Below are 22,399 nucleotides of genomic sequence, written 5' to 3' on the forward strand. Positions count from 1 at the left end.
GGCTTTGAAACCTCCGCTCCAACTCTACAGCACAGATGAGGCCGAGGAGGTCAAGAGTTAAACTTTTAAATGAAATGAAAACCGCAGGACGCCAAGGAACTGAAAGCGACAGGACTGAGGTAGAAACTCAACTACTGGGAAGTGCCAATGGGGTCACCTGTGAAGACGCCATGTGCACGCCGGGACTTAAAAATGGCCCTTCTCTCCAATACTCCATTAACACTCCAAACACAAGGTAGGATGAAGACCAGATAACTGAACTCCATTTAAGTCTGTTAACATCTTTTATTTTTTAAATAGGGTTTTAAAAGTATTACTGTTTGTTATACTAGCTGCACTATACTAATATTACTAGTGGTAATGGTAGCTTCACCCGGGAAACTTCATAAAACAATGGGGCTCAGTTATAGTGCCATCGGTTAATCGGGAGTAATCACATTAATCAGGTTCCACCACACACCACAGAGCTACTCAACTCCAGTCCTCGAGGTTTCGCTCCAACCAGTTTCATATTTTGAAGCCAGGCCTAGCAGATTATTTTATGGCTGGTTAGTGCTTTCATTCTTCCAAGACAAAATCTTTATGACAGTAAGACAATAAAAATCACATGACAGGACTTAAATATTTTTTTTGTTTTCTGAGAACTTTATGTGGTTCTTTCCTTCTATCCCATTTATTTCAAAACATTATTTTAAAACAGAAACTTCATGACACATGTACACAGGTTAAAATGGAAGTATGTTAGCTGAAGAGAGCTTGTGGAACATTTGTCATATGCACTTTATTATTAACTGATGGCTGGCAAGACATACAGTAGACGGACAGCTCGCATGTGCGGATGTCCTGTTTGGGATGGGTTCTGATCCCTTACCCAGTAGGATGGAAGGACAGGGGGGAAACAACCTGACAAGGTTGCGTGGCTCCCCCGACAAAATAAGACGGCAGGCTCCCTGGGTGACGGACACCAGCAAGGCACACTGGGAACTGGACTCCAATAGAGCAGCCTTGTTGTGTCCCGTGGGCGCCACCAGGGGGTGCTGCAGAAAGGTGTGATCCTTACAATACTGGTCTTCTGACTAACCCTGAAGTATTAACATCGGGCTATACCCTGGCACCGGAAATACTCCTGGGTCCAAGATAAATGGAACTGCCGTGCCACATCCAGGTGAGTTGGAGTTGGGATTGAGGAGGACAAAGGTGTGGAGGAGAGGAAAGATGATAAAAAAATGGGTACTGTGTGCCATGGAGACCAGTGTGAAGATTTTGTTAATAATAAATAATTTACTTGAACCTGGAACTTGTGTCTAGGTGGTGGCGTCTTAGGTGTGGGAGGCTGCAACACACCCTACTTGTCACAATAGATAGATAGATAGATAGATAGATAGATAGATAGATAGATAGATAGATAGATAGATAGATAGATATGAAAGGCACTATATAATTTGATAGATAGATACCGCTGGTCACGACCGTAACTCGTTCCTAAACTCTGGTCGCAACCCGAACGTAATTTCCCCATAAGATTGTATGTAAATACAATTAATCTGCTCCAGACTGTACAAACAGTATAAATATATATTTTTTAAGTACAAAAATAGTTAATTACACCATGGAATGCACAGTGTAATAGTAAACTAAATGTAAAAACATTGCATAACACTGAGAAACCCTTGAACAGAGAAAACTAACATTGTAAGAGTTTGCGCTAGACCCTTACGAACTGCTCGCTGTAAACACTTTTTTTTATGAATTTTAAGCACAGGGAAAAAAAATTAAATGCCACTTCTCTTACGAAACTTTTCAAACCGTCTTCTACTGGCTTTAAATGCCTCACCTTTGCCACTCGAAGAAGGTTTTTTTTTTCAGCAAATCGCCATGAATCTTCCTGGCTTTCTCACTTACTCTATCGCCTGCAAGATGCTTCTCGTTCAACAACACTAGCAACAGTTTTTCCATCTCTTCCAGCACTTGAGGCCTCTGCTTGGTTAACATTGTAACTCCTTTTGCAACATCAGCTGCTTTGTTAGGCCCTGTATACGCAAACAAACGAAAATGAGAAATGGAGAATGGGAAATCATTGGCGCGTACGAACCGGAAGGGAAACTGGCCACCTGTGTTTTTGTTCGCCACCAGAGCGTGTGATTGTGAACTTTTCGTCGTAACCCAATTTGTACGTGTTTGAAACATTTGTGACCAGAGGTTCTACTGTAGATAGATAGATAGATAGATAGATAGATAGATAGATAGATAGATAGATAGATAGATAGATAGATAGATAGATTTTAATTTTAGTATAGTAGGCAGGATAGACAGACGGACAGAAAGAAATTTGGCCTTTTAATAAGCAATTAATGGTTCTGAATTATAACAAATGAGCGAACTAAAACTACTACAGTAAAGCCTCGTACTTTGAATGTAATTTGTTTCAGCAGGCCGTTTGAATTCTTAATTGTTTGAAGTCTGAATCAGTTCTCCCCATTAGAAATAATGGAAAGTGAGTTCATCCGTTCCCAGACCCTAAACAATACCCATTCCGATAAACTTAAACAGCAAGTACAAATAATTTAAGGTAAAAATAACACAATTAAATGCCCTAAATAATAAATTAAAACATGAAAACATTAAAAAATATGCAAATTATGTATAATAAAATATGTAAATTCTGTATAATAAGATAGCGTAAAACGCCATGTGTTCGAACAAAGAAGCATCGTTCAAACTCTGGATCAAATTTCTCTCGAATTTAGCGTTTAAACACTGGAATGTTCAAAGTGAGAATCGTTTGAACTAAGAGTTTGTCCATTTGATCATTTCCCACATTTCTCCAAACAGCTCGCCTCTGCACCTCCTCGCCACTCAGACCGTTTTCCTTCAGATCTTGTTTGTCTTTAGCCGTCCATCGCTTTCTCTTCCCTTGTTCCTCCATTCCCATCACTCTTTTTGGCCACATATTCAATGTCTCTCCTCATCACATTTCCATGCCACTTCAATCTACTTGAACCGAATACCCCTTGGAGTCCAGTTAAATCAGTCATTAAGAAATGCAAAGAGTGTGGCATGGCTGTAAATCTGCTAGAGCAGGCCCTGTACAAAAACTGAGCGATTGTGCAAGAAGAAGACGAGTGACGGAGGCCACCAAGAGATTTCTGAGAACTCATAAGGAGTTACAAGCTGGAGTGACCGGGACTGGACAGACAACTGTTGACCGGGTGCTTCACCAGTCATAGTTTTATGCGAGAGCCACAAAGAGAAAGCCACTATTAAAAAATGTAAAAAAAAAAAAAACACACGCACGTAACACCTCACGTAGAGTTTACCAAAAGGCACAATGGAGACTCTCAAGTCGGCTAGAAGAAGCTTCTCTGGTCTGATGAGACACAAAAGTGTGCTTTATGGCCATCCGAGTAAACAGCAGGTTTGAAGACTGCACATTATCACAAACACTCCATCCCTGCCATGAAGTATAGTAATGGCCGCATCAGGCCGTTGAGGAGGAAGGGCCAGGAAGTCTTGTGAAGTTAAAATGAATGCAGCAAAATACAGCGAAAATCCTAATGCAGTATGCAAGAAATGGCACCCTGGGAGAAGATTTGCTTCCCAGCCAGACAACACACCCGAAGAAAAAAAAAAAACTACACAGGAATGGCTTTGAAACAATAAAGTGAAAGTTCTCGAGTGGCTGAGTCAGAGACCAGATCTCAAATTCAAGTGACTAGTTTTGGGTGGACTTGACAAAGTCTGTTCACTCACCATCGCCATGATGCCTCTCAGAGCTTGAGCCACTTTGCAAAGAATGGCAGAGTGCAGATGTGCAAAGCTAATAGTGAAAGAACTTTGCACAGACTCGAGGGTGTTGTGGCTGCTAAAGGTCCATCTGCTAAATACTGACTGGAAGGGAGGGGGTGATCGGTTATTTTGTGTTTTACTATTACTTTAGACCACATTGCACAGATCCGTATGAACTTTGACGTTAAAGAGTCTTCTTCAGTGCCCAGCAAGCCAAATTACATGAACCGTGTTTCAGCACTGTACAAGAATAAGATGTGAAAACTTTCAAGATGGTGAACAGAAAAGAAAAGGCAGTGCAAACAAACACGTGATCGACCCGGGTGTTAAACCACATACATGACAGAATTAACACGACGTCTTGATATAAGAAGGATACGCATCTCCAGTGAAAATGAATGCCCATAGAACAATCAAATGAACAACGCAGAAGTGGTAGGAATTAAAATTGACGCTGAATGTCAACATCTCATTCTCATATATTAACATATGCTTAAGTGTTATACTGTTGCATTTGTGGCTTTTTAATAATTTGTTATTTCTGTTGATTTTTCTTATTATTGGTTTATAGTTCAATGCTTCTTTTCCTTGGGCTTTTTATTGGTGAAGCCCCAGGGGGCGGGGTCATCCTGATTTCTCCACCCCCTGGGCCCTCACTCTGGTTATTTAAGTCGGCTAGGAAGACTCAGGCAGTGGGAATCATTCGTCTTACGTGGCAAGTATTGTGTTTTGCTTGGATGTACTGCTTTTCTGATAATAATTTGCTTTGTTTTCAGATTTTTCTCCTTCACTGTGGATTGGCATTGTGTGTTGTGGACTGCCTTTTAGGCCAATCGTTCGCTTCCCGGTTCCTCCCTGTGTGGATAGCGCTTTGAGTACTGAGAAAAGCGCTATACAGTATATATATAATGATTATTATTAATATTAATCCTTTTTATTTTTCTCGGTTTAGCATTTTTGCCTCATTTGCTGTTTTCTGTTAATAACTCCTTTATTCATAAAGATTGTTTGTTTGCCCTTTTTTACACAAGCCGAGGATTTTCGGTCATCCCTCCTCTTGTGGGGCTTTTATTATATTTTTGGAACATTTAGTTTTGAGGCGTAATCCTAGTGAAGCTGGGAATAGGCCATGGTGGTGAGATTTTTTTCTAGACAAGCAAAGAAGGCCTAAAATGGCCTGTGAAGACTCCCGGAGGCCTCAGACCCCTTTTAACGTGTGAAAACATTTACTGGTTGACAGATGTTTCCTTCTCAATCAGTATGCTCACACAGTTTGCCGTAAGAAAGACACAAACCCCGATGACTTATCTGAGGTTCCCACTAGCCACATTTTTTTGCTTCATCAGCACTTGTCACGTCATAAGTTTTTGAGTAAGACCAAGATCAAGGTTTGAACAGCCGAAGTGCTTTGAGATTACCAGATAATTCCAGCTCTGCCTGTGCTTGAAGTGCAGTGGATGACCAAGCTTTCTATCATGTAATTGGTTTCTGCAATTTGCTTCATGCCTAGTAGATGTCACTGCTCTTCTTTTTCTTTCTGTAATGTTTCCTTCTCAATCAGTTTTCTCACACAGTTTGCCGTAAGAAAGACACAGACCCCAATAACGTAGCGAAGGGTTGGCACTAGACACATTTTTTGCTTCATCAGCACGTGTCATGTCATAAGTTTTTGACTAAGACCAAGATCGAGGTTCAAGATAAAGTTGTTTGCAAGTAATCATGTGATGAATGGACCAAACCCTTGACATTTTATTTATACAGTTTCTGTTTAAAGGCTTCAGTTCAGCATTCAACACCAGCATCCCTCAGAAGCTCATAGGGAAGCTTAGTCTGCTTGGCTACAACAGTTCCCTATACAGCTGGATCCTGGTCTTTCTGACCAAGACCCCAGACAGTCCGTGTCGCAAACCCCATCTCCAGCACCATCACGCGGAGCACTGAGCTTGGCCCACCTCTGTTTACTGTGTTGATCCACAACTGTACAGCTGCACACGGCTCAAACGCCTTCATTAAGTTTTCTGACAACACAAGTGTTGAGGGTCTCTCGGCAATAGGGGTGATTCGGTGGACTGGAGTATGTGTAACAATGTGGACAAGATGAAAGAGATGATTGCTTACTTCAGAAAGGCCCATGCAGTCCATACCCCGCTGCACATCAGGTGCTCTGTGATAGACCACCACATTCCTTGGTGTGCACTTGAGAGCTGACCTTACATGGTCAATACACCACCACCATAGCCAAGAAGGCACACCAGCATCTCCACATCCTTTAGCAGCTAAAGCAAGGCAAGCTTACCTCCCCTCATTCTCACCACATTCTACAGGGGGTACCATCGAGAGCGTTCTGACCAGCTGCATTACCATCTGGCTTGGGAACTACAGTGTCGCTTGACCATAAGATCAAGATCAGATAGTATGCACTAGGGGTGCGCAATATACTGGAAAAAAGTAACGAAAAACCCAATATTTAAAAATGCCATAGTACCAGCATTGCATATACTAGACTACACGGGAAAACCTGTTTTGACGTACTGAAGACCACCCTCCCCTTGCTTGAAACTTAAAGGTGAGAACCAGCATTCCGGCCGACCTTACTACATCGTGATCGAGACTTCAAGGGGGTGTCCTTCCTTGCATCGATTTGATCAAGACTTCTTCAATGGGGAACCCCCCCTCCCTTGCTTCAATGCACTCGAGACTTCAAAGAGGACAGCCCCACCCTGCTTTAACACACACTGGATACTCCAAGGGGAAAGCGGAGCAACACCACAAAGAAACAACATGATCCACAACCTCAGCTTGGTGTCAAATAAAAAACAGGAGCCGTTTCACGGACGACAAACGATAAAACGATGAGACGATGCCAGACATGCTAAAGTGATACAGACTGCAGAACAAGAAGAACAGCAGCGTCCTCTGCTCAGTGTCGAGTGCAGCGTACACAGTGCCAGAACTAATGAAGAACTGCAAACAATACTTTAGAACCTCCTCATTATGTGCAAGAACACACGACCAAGAGCTGCGAGCATCACATGCACAACAAAAGGCGTTTCATAGGATAGAGGATGGAAGAACGAGAACGACAGAGAGATGCATGCCGACAAACGATCAATACTTGGGACATTTCGTGAGCACTATTTAGGAACCCAACAGAAAGTCATACCCAACTAAAGAACTGAAAGGGCAGGCTACCACTTCCACATAATTGGGCTTTAGGTCATTTGCAAGGCATACGTTCATATGCACCGTTTTGGCACGAAAAAGCTAGCGTCACCCTCGCCAGGGTGACCTGGGGTGCGGTGTTTCGCAAGAAGCTCGTGCATCACTTTTCTTCAAGGACCAGAGGTCCTAAAGTTTCCTAGCTTAGTACAGTATATATGTCAGCCCGTCTTATCCATAGGTATACGATTCCAGGAAACCCCCCCACCTATGGATGTGTAAAGAAAACCGCAGATACTCAGAACTTATATAAAAGCATAGAGATGACCGAGCGCCAATGTGAACACAGTGGGACGGAGGGTTGGCTGGGCTTGGGTTGCGCCGAGACTCAGCAGGATCAGGCCGCGCAAGTCGTTTCTTGTGCATATTCAGCAGTGTAATGAGAAGAGACACGAGGCATGGCAAGGTTTGGGGCAGCCACCCGTTTAATGCGGTTTCCTGGCTGCAAAAGCAAATGATTCATGTAAGACAAGTTTACACGACAGAGTCCAAAACAGAACTGCCTCCCAGAGCAAAGGTGAGAGGCTTTATAGGACGTTGGGGGAAAGTGACGTCGTCCTTGGGGCCAGGGCCGGAAGTGATGTCGTCCTCGGGGCCGGGGCCGGGACCGGAAGTGATGTGTCCCGCTTTGAGGTGGTGGCTCCTGGTGGGATTTCCCGGGAAAGACCTGCAGGGAACTTAGAAAGAGCATCAGCGTACATTGGGCAGATGTATAATCAGTCCTCAGTCCTCTCTAAGCCCTTCAGCTGCCTCCTATGCACACGTGCACACAAATTTCAAATGTTCTTTTTTGAGAATAATCTGATTTTTTTTTATTTTAGACTATGGTAGGCCAAACCCACAGACGCGGAATAAGGTGGGCCGACTGTAGTTCTGTACTGATCAGGGCGCCATGCAGTTCCTACACTGATGGATTGAAGGCCAGAGGTCCACATGACCGTCATCATCTAATTCTTCCAGGTTTAGCCTGAAAACCATGAGGACTGATTGAGATCATTGATGTTAGGTTGAATGCCCGGTGAGGACTGGGTGGTCTTGTGGCCTTGGGACCCTTACAGATTTTCCATCCATCCATCCATTTTCTAACCCGCTGAATCCGAATACTGGGTCACGGGGGTCTGCTGGAGCCAATCCCAGCCAACACAGGGCACAAGGCAGGAACCAATCCCGGGCAGGGTGCCAACCCACCGCAGAACACACACAAACACACCCACACACCAAGCACACACTAGGGCCAATTTAGAATCGCCAGTCCACCTAACCAGCATGTCTTTGGACTGTGGGAGGAAACCGGAGCGCCCGGAGGAAACCCACACAGACACGGGGAGAACATGCAGACTCCACGCAGGGAGGACCCGGGAAGCGAACCCCGGGTCCCCTAACTGCGAGGCAGCAGCGCTACCACTGCGCCACCATGCCGCCCGCCTTACTGATTTTCTTTTTCTTTTTCTCCAGCAATCTGGAGTTTCTTTCTTTGTTTGTTTTTACGGTCCTCCAGGCCATCAGAACTCACTTTATTCTTTGTTACTAAGTATTGCCAAATCTTCTTTTTACATTTTTCTTTCTTCACCTTGTAAAGCACTTGGAGCTACGTCATTTGTATAAAGACGTGCTATAGAAATAAATGTTGTTGTTGTTGTACTTGTCCTGTATTATGTTATTTGTGAATATGTTGCACCGCAGTACTCGGAAATGTTATTTCGTACCACTGTATGCTGCAATGTGGTGTACGGACAGTTCGAGGAGAACGCCACTTGACTGGACTGGACACACAAGGGAGGTGGGATGAAAACCAGAGCAGCTGGAGACAAAGCCACACAGACAGCACAGGAAGATGCCAGCTTTATATGGACAATGAGTGAGGTGGGATTTGAACCCTGGACACTGCAACTGGTATTCTGTTATCGTTCATTATATTAAGGACCACTGAAACTCATCTGTTCAGGAAGGCGTCTAACTTACCCTGACATTCTGCCCCCTCTTTCAGTTTCCCTTTCTGTGCCGATGCTCAGGATAATTTGTGTGTGTGATATCACACATTGTGTGATTTGTTCAGGCTGTTCTTCTAGTTTTTTATTCTATTTAATGCTTTCTATGGGTGGCACGGTGGCGCAGTGGGTAGCGCTGATGCCTCGCAGTTAGGAGACCTGGGTTTGCTTCCTGGGTCCTTGCTGCGTGGAGTTTGCATGTTCTCCCCGTGTCTGTGTGGATTTCTTCCGTGTGCTCCGGTTTCCTCCAACAGTCCAAAGACATGCAGGTTAGGTGCACTGGCGATCCTAAATTGTCCCTAGTGTGTGCTTGGTGTTTGTGTGTGTGTGCCCTGCGGTGGGCTGGCGCCCTGCCCGGGGTTTGTTTCCTGCCTTGCGCCCTGTGTTGGCTGGGATTGGCGCCTGTGACCCTGTAGTTAGGATATAGCGGGTTAGATAATGGATGGATGGATAGACAGCAACCGTGCACACTTGACTTGACCAAACTCTGTTGACCCTTGACCTTTGTTGACCATATATGTGTACAATGATTTAAAATATGAAGTGGTAGGGGAAGTGACGGCGAAGGTGGTAGGAATGAGAATGGCGCCCGTTTGCATGCGCCGCACGACCGCCCACTGCCGAAAGTTGATTCTACAATAAAACAAAATTAAAAAAGAGTAATAATTGTAAAATTCTTCTAGCGGGTTGGATAATGGATGGATGGATGCTTTCTAAATATCCTGTATTTCTCTGTTTTAGTGTTCTATGTGGGGATTACTTGTCTCAAATGTTACACATACCCTGCTGTTCTTTCTGAGACTCTATGAAGTGCCTTCAGCGAGCTCAAGGTTAGGAGCTGGCGCTGATTCAGCGCATTGACGCACCAACTCAGGATCTCAGATTAGGACCCGAGTGCAGCCATGCGACTGGTGACACCTCAGCACCACACTAGTTCAGATGGAATAGAACCAGTGTGAGGTGTTCATATGGAGTGCCAATTCTGCCACCAACACCCTGGTTTTTCCCTTGCAGGGGCCCTACATGCAGGGCTGGAAGCAGATTAGCGTCATACCCAGGAGAGAGCAAGGGTCCAACGAAGTAGAGTCACTGTTGGTGTTTACGGGATTCAAACTGCCAACCTTCCGATTGCCAGTCCAGATCCATAGCTTCGGAGCCACCACTCCGCCCCATACATTTTACTTATATAGATCCATTCCCGCGCTCAAGGTGCTTAACCACAGAAAGATTCAGTTGGCCCCAAGGCTGTCCCAGTCAAGGCAAAGTCCATAAAAATAAATCCAAACTCAATGCTATTCAAGTCGACTGTATCCATGAACTGCAGTATCCATCCATCCATTATCCAACTCGCTTTATCCTAACTACAGGGTCATGGTGGTCTGCTGGGGCCAATCCCAGCCAACACAGGGCGCAAGGCAGGAAACAAAACCCGGGCAGGGCGCCAGCCCACCGCAGCAGTATACATACAATAAAAGAAAATGAAAGAAGTACAAAAAAATGCAAGGTAAACGTGAATTTTAACAAAAAAGTGTTGTTAACAGGGAGGAGCGCCAGCAACACGCATGCAACAGCATCAAATAAAATGCTGAAAGAGGAGAACAGGCATCCCAGCTGGGAAGGAGGATGATTTATTACCCAGACGGGATGCCAAACCAGATCTGACAAACTGGCCAGGGGCACAGAAAAATAAATGCATACCCGTCCCATATGATATAAAGAACAGACCAATAGAAGCCAGGAGTCGGGAGCAGTTCCATCCCCCATATGCCAGGTGGCAATGGTCCTCATATGGCAACCCAGTCGGGACACCTGCAGGGGTGCTTGGGAGTTGAGAATCCAGAAGTGCAGGCCTGTCGGGGTCCCTGGGCACCAACAAGAGAGACCTCTCGGTTTGGGGTCCTCCCGAATTTCTTTATGGCCCAGAAGTGCTTCCTCAGAGACACGTCATCCCACTTGAAGCATTAAAGCTTAAAAAGGAGCCAACTGCCTGACAGCAATGATTCAGAGTCGGGAGGCAGCGGGTAATAATCAGCAGAGGCAGAAAGGAGGAATAATTGGTTTCGTTTTTTTTGTAGCGTTTTGTGAATTTGTCGAGCTTGTGTAAGTCTTTGAAGAGGTGATTTTCGAAGAGTTCCTTAGGCCAATTAATATCTTTTATCGCATTCCAGCAACACGTGGCGTATTCTAGGTTTGGAGCTCAGTGGCGTCCCCGTGTGGTCTCAATGTATAATTATGTTAGGCTTGACGTAATAAAAAAAGGAAAATCCTCTAATACAGTGAAATGGGATATGGGGGAGGGACCACCTGGTAAAAGTGATGCCATTTTTATATGATGTGACAGGAATGTATGGCAATCCCCTGACAGGATACCCTACGATGTGCAAGTCGGAATTGTTGGATTTGGAATTTTAAAGTGTGGAGCGGAGGGATAAATCAAGGGGAAAAAAAAATGGGTCTTGGTCCCAAACATGATGCAAGTTCTGTACTTCAACCCACTGTCGTTTATCATGGCGCCCAAGAGCGACAACGTGCTGCACGTTGGTTGGACATGCAAGTTAAACATGCAGTTAAAGTTTCCCTCTCCCCCTGCGACTACAACAACGCGGACAAATGACCAAGCCTGACAATCCCATTAAAAAGAAAAAAAAAGGAGCATCTCCACTTTGTGACCACATTATCAGCTGCTGACATAACATTATATTTTAACGACTTGCATTTCTTACAAATGTTACACATTAGAACCAATCCCCTAACACTAAGCACTGCGAGGCTTAGCAGACAAACCCCAGTACCGTGAACGGCGTGTGCGTGGGATTTTCTGAACTCTCCACCAAAAGCTCTGTGCCGCTGCCAAACAGTAAACAGGATTTTCCGTCTTTTGCTCTTCGGCCGACTACTTACACAAGACTCTTTACAAGCCCCGCGAGAGCCGGCCTGCTGCTGCGCTCTGAACGCACACCTACACAGCGCACACCCCGTTGGCGAGGCTCGGCTGCACACTCCGGTTCTGTCGACACTGCAATACGTTTTGTGTGTTGCTGCATTTTTGCTCATTTATGAGGTCAGTGGAAAAAAAAAAAAAAGATAACGGAAAAAAGTTCTGCGGTGGCATCTTGAAATCATTCGCTTTTTTCTAAACGTAGCCAGCTGAAATATGGACACAATGCACACACTATAGAGTATCTCTAAACAAGTAAACCCCCTATGTGCTATTAATATCCCACATACAGTACGTGAGCGAGCCTCGCCTGCTTCTGCAGATCTTTAAAGTGCGTAACGACACACGTACAGGTAATAAATACGCACCCACGCACACTCCACCTCCGCGTCTATAAAACACAATCGCCATTTGGTTGTTGTTATTCAAGCCACAGACTTGACATCTTGGCACACTGGACACTTTTTATCATAAGGTAAGTTTCTGACTGATGCTTTAATAGCCTTAATAATTATAATAATAATGATTCCTTACATTTATATGCCACTTTTCTCACCACACAAAGCCACTTCAAACACCACTAATGTGCAGCATCCACCTGAAAGAGGTGACGGCAGCCATTTTTCACACATGTCAGGTGGTGAGAGAGATAGCCAATTAGTGACAGGGGATGATTAAGGGGTCAGAATGACTAGGCCGTGGTGGGCACATTTAGCCAGGCTATACTCTTTATGAAGGATGTCCAGGGATCTTTCATGACCACAGAGAGTCAACTTCACGTCTCATCTGAAGGAAGGTGCCATTTTTTTTTTCAGCACAGTGTGTCTGTCACTGCACTGGGGCCTTGGGATCCACATATGGACCACACAGTGTGCCAACAACCCCAGCTGGCTTCACCAACACCTCTTCCCTTTTCCTAGATGGTCCAAGTACCGGCCGGGCCTGAACCTGCTTAGCGTCAGGTGGATGACCTCTTCTGAAGTGCAGGTGGTACGGCTGCTCCCTCAAGGGCAGAATAAGTGCCATTAAATGCCGCAGTGTGGTCAGCAGCGCCGTACAGGGTGTGATGGGCAACCAGCAAAGAATCTGGGTTCAAATCCCACTTCATATACTCCCATTTGGTTTTAAGCATTTTCCTATCACTATTCTTATCGTGGCCCCAAGATGCCCTGGGTGGAGCCGCATTGTCCGCAGAATTGTTTATTGAAATTTGGGGTTCTTTGCACGAGAAAAGAAAAAAAAAATAGAATGTGGCATACAGAGAAGCTTTGCAATATGAAGAAAAGCAACACGTCTAAAAGGTAATACACATCTATCTATCCATGCATTTTCTAAACCCGAAAATCCAGAGCAGGCTCTCAGCAAGCATCTGGCACAAGTCAGGGCACCAGTCCATCACGAGATGCCCACAAAGCACATCGGGGGGCTAATTTAGCATTACCAATCTCCCTGACCAGCATGTCTCTTTGGCCTGAGGGGTGGGATCCAAGCAGACACGAGGAGAACATTGTGAGATATGGCCGACCAATACCCCCAGGCCGCCAGATGGAGCCCTCCTTGCAGCATAGAGGTGCCCCGAATGCCAGCAGGGAATCATGGACAGTGGAATTATAATGCACAGCCCTGCTGGATACCATGGGGGCCACCAGGAGTCGCTGTAGGGAGGCCCAGGGATTTATATTTTCCATACAGCCCGGAAGTATTTCCAAGTCATGGGAACGGAAGAAATGATATACTTCCGGGCTGAAGAAATAAGAGAAGTTTTTATCTGACCCGGAAGTGCTGGATAATCACACGGACTGAGGGCTCAGAAGCACTTCCGGGTCGAGGACTACAAAGGACTCTGGGAAATTCCAGACAATTGAGCTGAGTTGGGAAGCAGGGTGGCTAAGCGTCTGGGAGATTGGAGGATTGTTTATTTGATTATTGGGTGTTTATTTATTGAGTATTGTGGAGTGGAGGGTGCTTTGTTCACTTTATTATTATAATAAATAATTATTGGACTTTTTATCTGGTGTCTGACGTGGTGTCTGAGGGTTCAAGGGAGCGAGAGAGCGCTAATCTGTCACAACATGCAAACTCCGCACAGGTGGCACACCCAGGTCTCCTTATTACACGGCAGCAGCCACCACTGTGCCAACACAGCATATTGTAAATACTGTATATTTACACACATTTCCTTTTAATACAGTGCACCTTTAAACACTATTGTTAAAAATACAAAGGTTTTAACTTTCTGATTTCTCACCAAGGAGTTCAGCTTGTAACATACACTGCAAACACCATGCAGGAGAATGCTGTCTTTTAAGAAATCTTTTAGATGTGGAGCACCCAGGGCTTGAACCCTGAGGGCATTAGCATGGCACTGTCATGCCACCCAGTAATGTACAATGGCCGTTTACCTTCCCACCTTCTCACCCGGGCAACTCCAAGGAGCTCAGCGAGCAACACACACGCCTAACACAACACCACCGAAGGCAGAGTTTTTACTACATAGCTAAAATCCACGGATACCTCACACACCGCCTTCACATTCACATTCACATTTCAAGCATACACAGCACACTCTGTGAGCTCCTGTCCACCTCCACGATGAACGCATCAACGACACGTACAGTACAGGCCAAAAGTTTGGACACACCTCCTCATTCAATGTGTTTTCTTCATTTTCATGACCATTTACAGCACTCCATCACTCTCCTTCTTGGTCAAATAGCCCTTACACGCTCTGGAGGTGTGTTTGGGGTCATTGTCCTGTTGAAAAATAAATGATCGTCCAACTAACCTGACTTCTGCACAACACAACTGCTGGTCCCAACCCCATTGATAAAGCACGAAATTCCACTAAATAACCCTGATAAGGCACACCTGTGAAGTGAAAACCATTTCAGGTGACTACCTGTTGAAGCTCATCGAGAGAATGCCAAGAGTGTGCAAAGCAGTAATCAGAGCAAAGGGTGGCTATTTTGAAGAAACTAGAATATAAAACATGTTTTCAGTTATTTCACCTTGTTTTTGTTAAGTATATAACTCCACGTGTGTTCATTCATAGTTTTGATGCCTTCAGTGAGAATCTACCAATGTAAATGGTCATGAAAATAAAGAAAACACATTGAATGAGGACGTGTGTCCAAACGTTTGGCCTGTACTGTACCTCCGAATATACAGCAGTATGAAACACACAGACAAGGGTCATTGCTGTCATGTGTACACAACACCAAACTTCTAACATCTCTGTGCAAACCCGACATGCGGCCCATACCACGTATGCATATAAAAATCACAAGCATTCTTCGAAAATGTCACGGTGCAGTCCGAGACCCCTTCATCCAAGTCAGGGTCACAGCGAAAGTGACAGGGAGGCTGCCACTGATTTTGCCAAAAATAGTTCAGTGATAAGCAAGCAACTCATTTCTAAAAAAGGAAGAAAGTATAATATTTAGGGTCGGAATTAGAGAAAGAGCAGCAGCACACCAGACGTAAAAGGAATGGTCGCACAGAATCGGAAAAATACGTACGGCGTCCAGAATACTAGGCAATACAAAGTACTACAGTACTTGAATTTTGGTATTATAGTGTTTATTGTTTTTGTGATTTTTTTTTGTTCATGATACATTATGATCTTTCTTGATAGCCTCTCTGTTAAACAATATGAAACACATCTTAAATAATAACTGCTGTTTGCAGAATACAGTCAATCAGATGAATACTCAGATATATTTAACTCAACTTTTTCCTTTCTTTCTTTTCATTTATAAATGAGACGCATGTTTCTGTACTATTTTTGGCAAAATCTGTGGCCTGCTTCTCTATTGCTTTGATTTCTTTGTGCAGGTTTCACATTTTTCCTGGAATGACAGCATTGTACCATTATGCCTATAAATGACCCAAATACACACTCACACACACACGTGTCCGTCCATTTTCCAAACCTGCTTTATTACAAGTGGGGCCCCAGGGGACACTGGTGCCTATCCCAGCGGGAACAGGACACAGGGCAGGAACAACACAGAGACAGGGCGCCAGTCCATTGCAGGATGAAAACACACACACACACACACACACACACACCAAGGACAATGTAGCTTCACCTATCTGCCTAACCTGCATATCTCTAGACTGTGGGAGGAAAGTAGAGCATCTGGAGAAACCTACGTTGGTTTGCGAGGAGGACTTGTGATATGACTGTATATATACACACACACACATTTTATATATATATACACAGTATATATAAGCCGACCCGACACAGACTGACACCAGAGGCACAGGCAGAATAAACAAAACGTTTATTTTTACTTCAGCCGTGGGACATGTCTTCTCTGTGTCCCACTGGCTCTAACACAGTCCCATAAACACACAAATGTAAATTACACCCCAAATCACGCTCTTCTCTTCCTCCACTCCTCCCAGGGCAGCTTCGTCCTCCTCCTCCCCCGGCTCTGGCGCCCTGAGTAGTGGCTGCAGGCTCCCTTTATACGCCAGCCTTGCAGTGGCCACGGAGCCCAACCAGGATGAACTCCGGTGTTGCATGTTACTGGCCCCAATGCAACCCAGGGGTGCTGCCACCAAGTGTTCTGGGGGATGTAGCATGCATCCCATGGCTGCGCCCCTGGATCCAGTGTTGAAGGGGCGTCCCAGCCGGGCACTATATATATATATATGTTGTCACATGTGGCTGGGGGTGGAGCCCAGCCGGGACGCCCAGGAGGACCGGAGGAGGGCTTGTGCCTCCTCCAGACCGCCCTGGTTGTGTTGGGGGCCACGAGTAGAGGGCTCGGAAGCCCAACCCTGTAGGGGCCCGTGGACACCGCCAGGCGGCGCCCCGGTGCCTGAAGAAACCTGGAACCCAGCACTTCCGCCACACCAGGAAGTGTTTTTAAGACTGGGGACACCCGAAGGGCTTCCGGGTGCGCAGCCGGCACTTCTGCCACACTGGGGCGTGTCTGCGGAGGATTGCCGGGAAAGCAGCTGCAGCCCATCCGGGCTGGCATTTAAGGGGCCGCCTCCCTTGCGTCAGCGGCAAGAGTCGGCTGGAAGAGGACGGAGCTCGAGAGTGGAGTGGAGACGGCCAGAAGGAAAGGCATTTGGTGAATGTGAGGCCTGGAGTTTGGGGGATCAGTGCTGGAGGCACTGGGACGTGAACTGATACAACTGTAAATATAATCTGTAAATAAACGTGTGTTGGGTGCAAAAACGATATCCACCTGTCTGTGTCCGGGTCCAGTTCCACTAATATATATATATATATATATATATATATATATATATATATATATATATATATAGACACACACACACACACATATACACACAGTGTCAAACATGACCGTCTGAGGTTCACCTTGCCGGCTCTGATCAGGTATGCAGTACCACCCCAGAGTGAGAGGGGGCGTTGTCACTAACTGTTTGGTCTCTTCATTCTGCCACACAGAGATGATGTCCCAGGAAGCTGAATGTCCAGGCTCCCATCTCTTTCTCCACTCCCACCCCTCCTGTTAGGAAACATATAAAATGAACATGTCCCTAGAAGGTGGCATCTCACTTAGTCTCAGACTGGCTGCAGGACGGAGGTGACAGTTAGCCAATCCAAACGTATATTCTGTGTTCTAGCGCCTCTTTATTTAATTGCAACCCTTTTTGTTGGGGTAAAGATATTAAACAGGGTGGGGCCTGCTCAGCAGCCCAACATTGTGTATATATACACCTTGATGATTTTTGGGAGATATATACACACACACACACACACACACGTTCATACATATTCATATATACTCACATATATCTAATATATAATCTGCATAAACACACTGTATAAATTCATAAACTCAAGCTAAGCATAGAAGTCTACACATTTCCCTTGTACCTCTATGAACATAAAACACACATAAACAACACCTACACATCTTATGGATGAACATTTTGTGGTTTTACAGAGTTTAAGATATCTCCACAGGAAGATATTCACACCTACTTAGACATAATATACATATCATCACACAAACACACCCATTATCTCTCTCTTTCTCTCAGCACACACTTACATAACACAGATATACTGTACAACTAACACATAAAAGCAAATCTATAAATTAGGGCTCTACTTTAAGTCTCTAATGATACGTGCAATGCTCTGGTCAAATGGCCAGGGAGGATGCTGGAGGAAAAAAAATCAAATCTGCAAAGGCTCTGAGGCCTAAAGACCCCCAGCCTCCACTGTGCATATTAAATACAGTATATATATTTATAAACACACACACATATACACTAACAGAACACACACAGTGTTCCTTCATACATGTGTATACAGCATATTATTTACAAATACAGGCACACTCACCTAAACAAACCACTTAAATACATACCATAATATATGTATGCATGTACCTGTATGTGTGTATACATATATACAGGGTGAGTCAAAATTATGTTAACACTAATGGTACTGCTATATATATATACTTATATACAATTTCTGTGGACAATTTATGTGCCACATATGGTACATGTGTTGAACACAACACGATGGTGAACAGGTTGAGCCATTCCCGTAAATCATCTTGCACATATGAAGTATATTTTGTTAATAAATTGTTGCCGGCTTTCAAATGTTAACATAATTTTGACTCACCTTGTATGTGTGTGTATATGTATATATATATATATATATATAAACCAGCTTCCCAGCAAGCCTCCTCAGGATTAGGTGGTTTGGAAATCGAAGAGTACGTACACACACACACATATATATATATATATATATATATATATATGTGTGTGTATATATGTGTGTGTGTGTGCATGTGCATACATATATATATTTTTTTTTTTTTTTAAATCATTTACTCATTTATTTTCCAAACCCGCTTTATCCCAAGCAGTGTCATGAGGAAGCTGGAATCTGGGTTCAAATCCCACTCGATATATTCAACTTTTTCTATAATTATGCATTTTCCCCTCACTTCACTTTTGCTGTCATGGCCCCAAGATGCCCTGGGTGGTGCTACATTGTCATCGGAATTCTTTATTGAAATGTGGGGGTTCTTTGCACCAAAAGGAAAAACAAAAAATATGGTACACAGAGAGGCTTTGCAAAATTAACAGTGTGCTAAATGCAACCAAATCCGAGGGTAATAAAGTTTGTTAAAATCTTTCTTTCCATTCATTTTCTAAGCCCACTTGTCCTGAGCAGGACCCCCGTAAACACACACACATACATCTGGTCCAATTGAGCATCTCCAATCCATCTCACCCTGCATGTCTTTGGACTGTGGGTGAAAACCCACATGGGCTTGCAGAGAGGAGATTACATTTTTATGAATGTGTTTATGTGCACTTCCAATATGTATTTCATGTACACACACAAGCACACCTCACGGCTACCAGGACTGTCAGCGCCACTCTGCCCTCCCCGCATACGTGTCTGTGCGAGTCTACCTGCGTATTGTGTCACACGCACACACCGATCTGTCCCTGTTAAGCGCAGTATCTGTGTGTGTGTGTACATCGCACGTACATTCTTACAGACATCCACACACATTCTCTCTCTCGCCCTCTGTGTGCCGCATTTACACAAGTGTTTAAGCCGAGTGGTGGTGACGGGGGTTCGTTGTCTTTGCCGCATGTGATGTCGTGTTGTCCGTTCTGCAGTCTGTCTGTCAGTCTTGACCTGCGCTACATCTGGCTGATTGTCCTGCCTGCCTGCCTGTCTGTCATCTTCCATTGAAAGCGCTACTCTGTTGCTACAGGCGGTCGCGTGGTCTTTTCACGGCGGGGGCTCTGATCGGGTACTTTCTGCGCAGTGTTGTAGTCTGGTGCAATGGATTAAAGACTCTGTGCACCCAGACCCGCGCTTGTTTCGACCATTTTCTCCCTAAGCCTTCCAAAAGCCCGTTGCCCCCGGGGAGGCAGTCAGAGAGGAGAGCCCGACTGCGGGGTGCCCTCTGCGCTTCTCTGCACACACGTGGATCCGCTCTTAAAGCGCGTACAGACACACACAAACAAACATACGCACACACACCGGTTTCTCTTTTTTTGCTAAAAATGAAAGCTGCGTAAAGATTCTCATAAGCGCTCACTTCCTCGTGCGGACGAGCCGAGCCACTTCGCTACCAGATGACCAGAAAAAAGGGGGGTTGCAGTCTGACGTGTGCTTACGACGTTCGGGATTCCGTCTGCTCCTAAACAATAAGCACCAAAAATAAAATAAAAATAACCGGAGTGCTTACCTTCACAGAGATAGCCGGCCAGACCCCAGATGAAGTCGGTGCAGTGGTGGCAGAAGGTGGGCTTAGTGAGGGTCACCTTTTTGAAGCTGTGCCCGGGGGCGCCGGACTGCGGCTTGGCTCTGGAGCCCGGGGATGGTTGCGTTTTCTTTCGGCCAGCCTGGGGACTCCCAGTCGGGCTGCCCCCCTGGTGCTTCAGGCGGGCGCTCTCTGCCATGCTTCAAGATCTCCAGGACTTGTGCGTGCTCCGATTGCAAAACAGACAAAATTCGAAAGAGTTTACACAACCATTAGCAACAGCGAGCGAGCCTTCCAGTCTTCACGCCATCGCGAACACCAATGAGATCCTTGAGCAGAATGCAAAGAGAGTGAGTGAGTGAGTGAGTGAGAGAGAGAGAGAGAGAGAGAGGGAAGGTAAATACAGGAAATAATATCAGGACCCGAATGCCAAGCAGTGGAGAAATGTCAGCGATGTGCGGCGTGTCTCCACGGTAAGCGCGCGGCTCCAGCTCCGCTCCGCATTTTCCACTTGCCAAAGACGGCCGATTACGTACATCGACCAGAAAAATAAATAAATAAACAGTCCAGCAACTAAAGGCAAGTCGTCTCCAAGAAAACAAACAAGACGGTGAAAACAGTAATAATGATAACAAAACTTCAGTCTGTATTATCGCTTGGCAGCCCAAGGAGGTGCACACCGATCGGGTTACAGGTAGGTGTGATTGGAATGAACCTCTCGCCGCCCCTTGACAGCAAAAAGGTGACACCCCCGCTCTTCGAAGTGAAAGATCGGCTGGGGTGATGGCACGCGCGTCCTCTTCCTTTGCGAGTTCATTGCCCGGTTAAGCCATGCAGTTCGAAAAAAGAAACGCGTTTGGTTTCGTTGTTCCTTTTTTTTTTCTTTCAAAACACAGACTTGACAAGTCGAAGCAAAAGCGGAGGCGTCTTTAGAAAGCCTTGGAGCAGCTCTTCAAAACAAATATAATAATGATAATAATAAACAGCAAGGGAAGAGAAAAGTGAGTCCTGCTGGATCCCTGATCGGCGCTTTGAAGCGGAGTAAAGAAATGGCGTAGTCCGAACGAAAAGAAAAAAGAAATAAGAAAACGGAAGAATCCGTTGGCCTACAATTGGGGCTCCCAGCCGCCTGGAAAAGTGAGGCGAAGAGACAGACACACGCGCGCACAACTTCCGCCAGCAGCAGCCGTCTTCCCCTGCGTTGCGCTCAATGGCTCGGCCGACGGAGACAGAACTGCGGGCTGAAGAATCCCCCCTGAACAACAGGTCCGGGGAGGGCACAGGAGGAAAAGGGGGGGTGTCAGCTCTGTGTACCGTACAGCAGGGAAGCCAATCCATCATCTATCATGGTGGCCATCAGAAAGAAAAGTGATGCCCTGAAGTCCACCGTGACGGATTAACTGATTAAAATGTACCCCTCTGTAAATCGCATCATAGCGATGTGCCTTTCGCACGGTAAACCGGTGCAGATTTAAGGTGGCCGATTATTTCGACTCTGCTTTTCTTTTACGGTCTCCGAGATTTGAAGGTGTTGATCGAATCGGTGGGCCCTTTTTACCTTTATTTTATATAGCACCTTTCTACCGTGAATACTTATTTAAGTTGCTTTGATTAAAAAAAAGTTTTATTTAGCATAAACTGCCCAAATTTGTATTGTTCATAAGAAATGTAACGGTTTACTTCATGAGATTGAAGCAGTGCTTGAAGTGGACCAACACTCAGCCGTACGCAGTACACTTGCAACATAAGGTGCTTTCCCACTGAAGAAACGTTTATTTCAGGAACCTGTGACTATTTAGAAACAAAAACTTTTGTAGCATTTGCACCGGTGGAATTTGGGCCATTTGCAGTTTTTTTTTTCTAATTCCTGCACCAGGTTATGTACCATTCATTCAGCCAAAAGTTATAGTGGGTGGGACTTGGGCGATAAATTAAGCTGATTGGTTGACCACAAGCACTGGTGTCGTCTTGTAAGTATGTTGGTAGTTTGGACTTTGGAGAATTATCGGTGCCGGTGGAGCGCCAACACTTCACACCTCATCACTCTGCCTCCCTGGTGCAGCATTCAAAGCACCACATTGAAACAATAGGGCACCGGCGGGGAGGTTCCCCAATCGCACAGCGCTTTGCATCACATCATTCTTAATAGATGCCTCTCTGGCCCACCCCATCGAAGTGACAGTGGGGGTCCTCGTGATCTCCAGAACAAGCCTCACTTCGTACCG

General features: G+C 45.3%; 1 protein-coding gene across 1 annotated transcript in view; it reads right to left on the bottom strand.

Annotated features, from left to right (window-relative positions):
* LOC120532339 (diacylglycerol kinase theta) overlaps positions 1-21,291 on the bottom strand; it is a 280,803-nt gene extending 259,512 nt beyond the window's left edge. Inside the window, exon 1 of the mRNA XM_039758242.1 lies at positions 20,160-21,291. Within this exon, the coding sequence (XP_039614176.1) occupies positions 20,160-20,373 (214 nt within the window). The 5' untranslated portion in view covers positions 20,374-21,291. The remainder of the gene's footprint in view (positions 1-20,159) is intronic.
* Between the last annotated feature and the right edge of the window lie 1,108 nt (positions 21,292-22,399).

Source organism: Polypterus senegalus, chromosome 7 (assembly GCF_016835505.1).
Source record: "Polypterus senegalus isolate Bchr_013 chromosome 7, ASM1683550v1, whole genome shotgun sequence".
Taxonomy (NCBI): Eukaryota; Metazoa; Chordata; class Cladistia; order Polypteriformes; family Polypteridae; genus Polypterus; species Polypterus senegalus.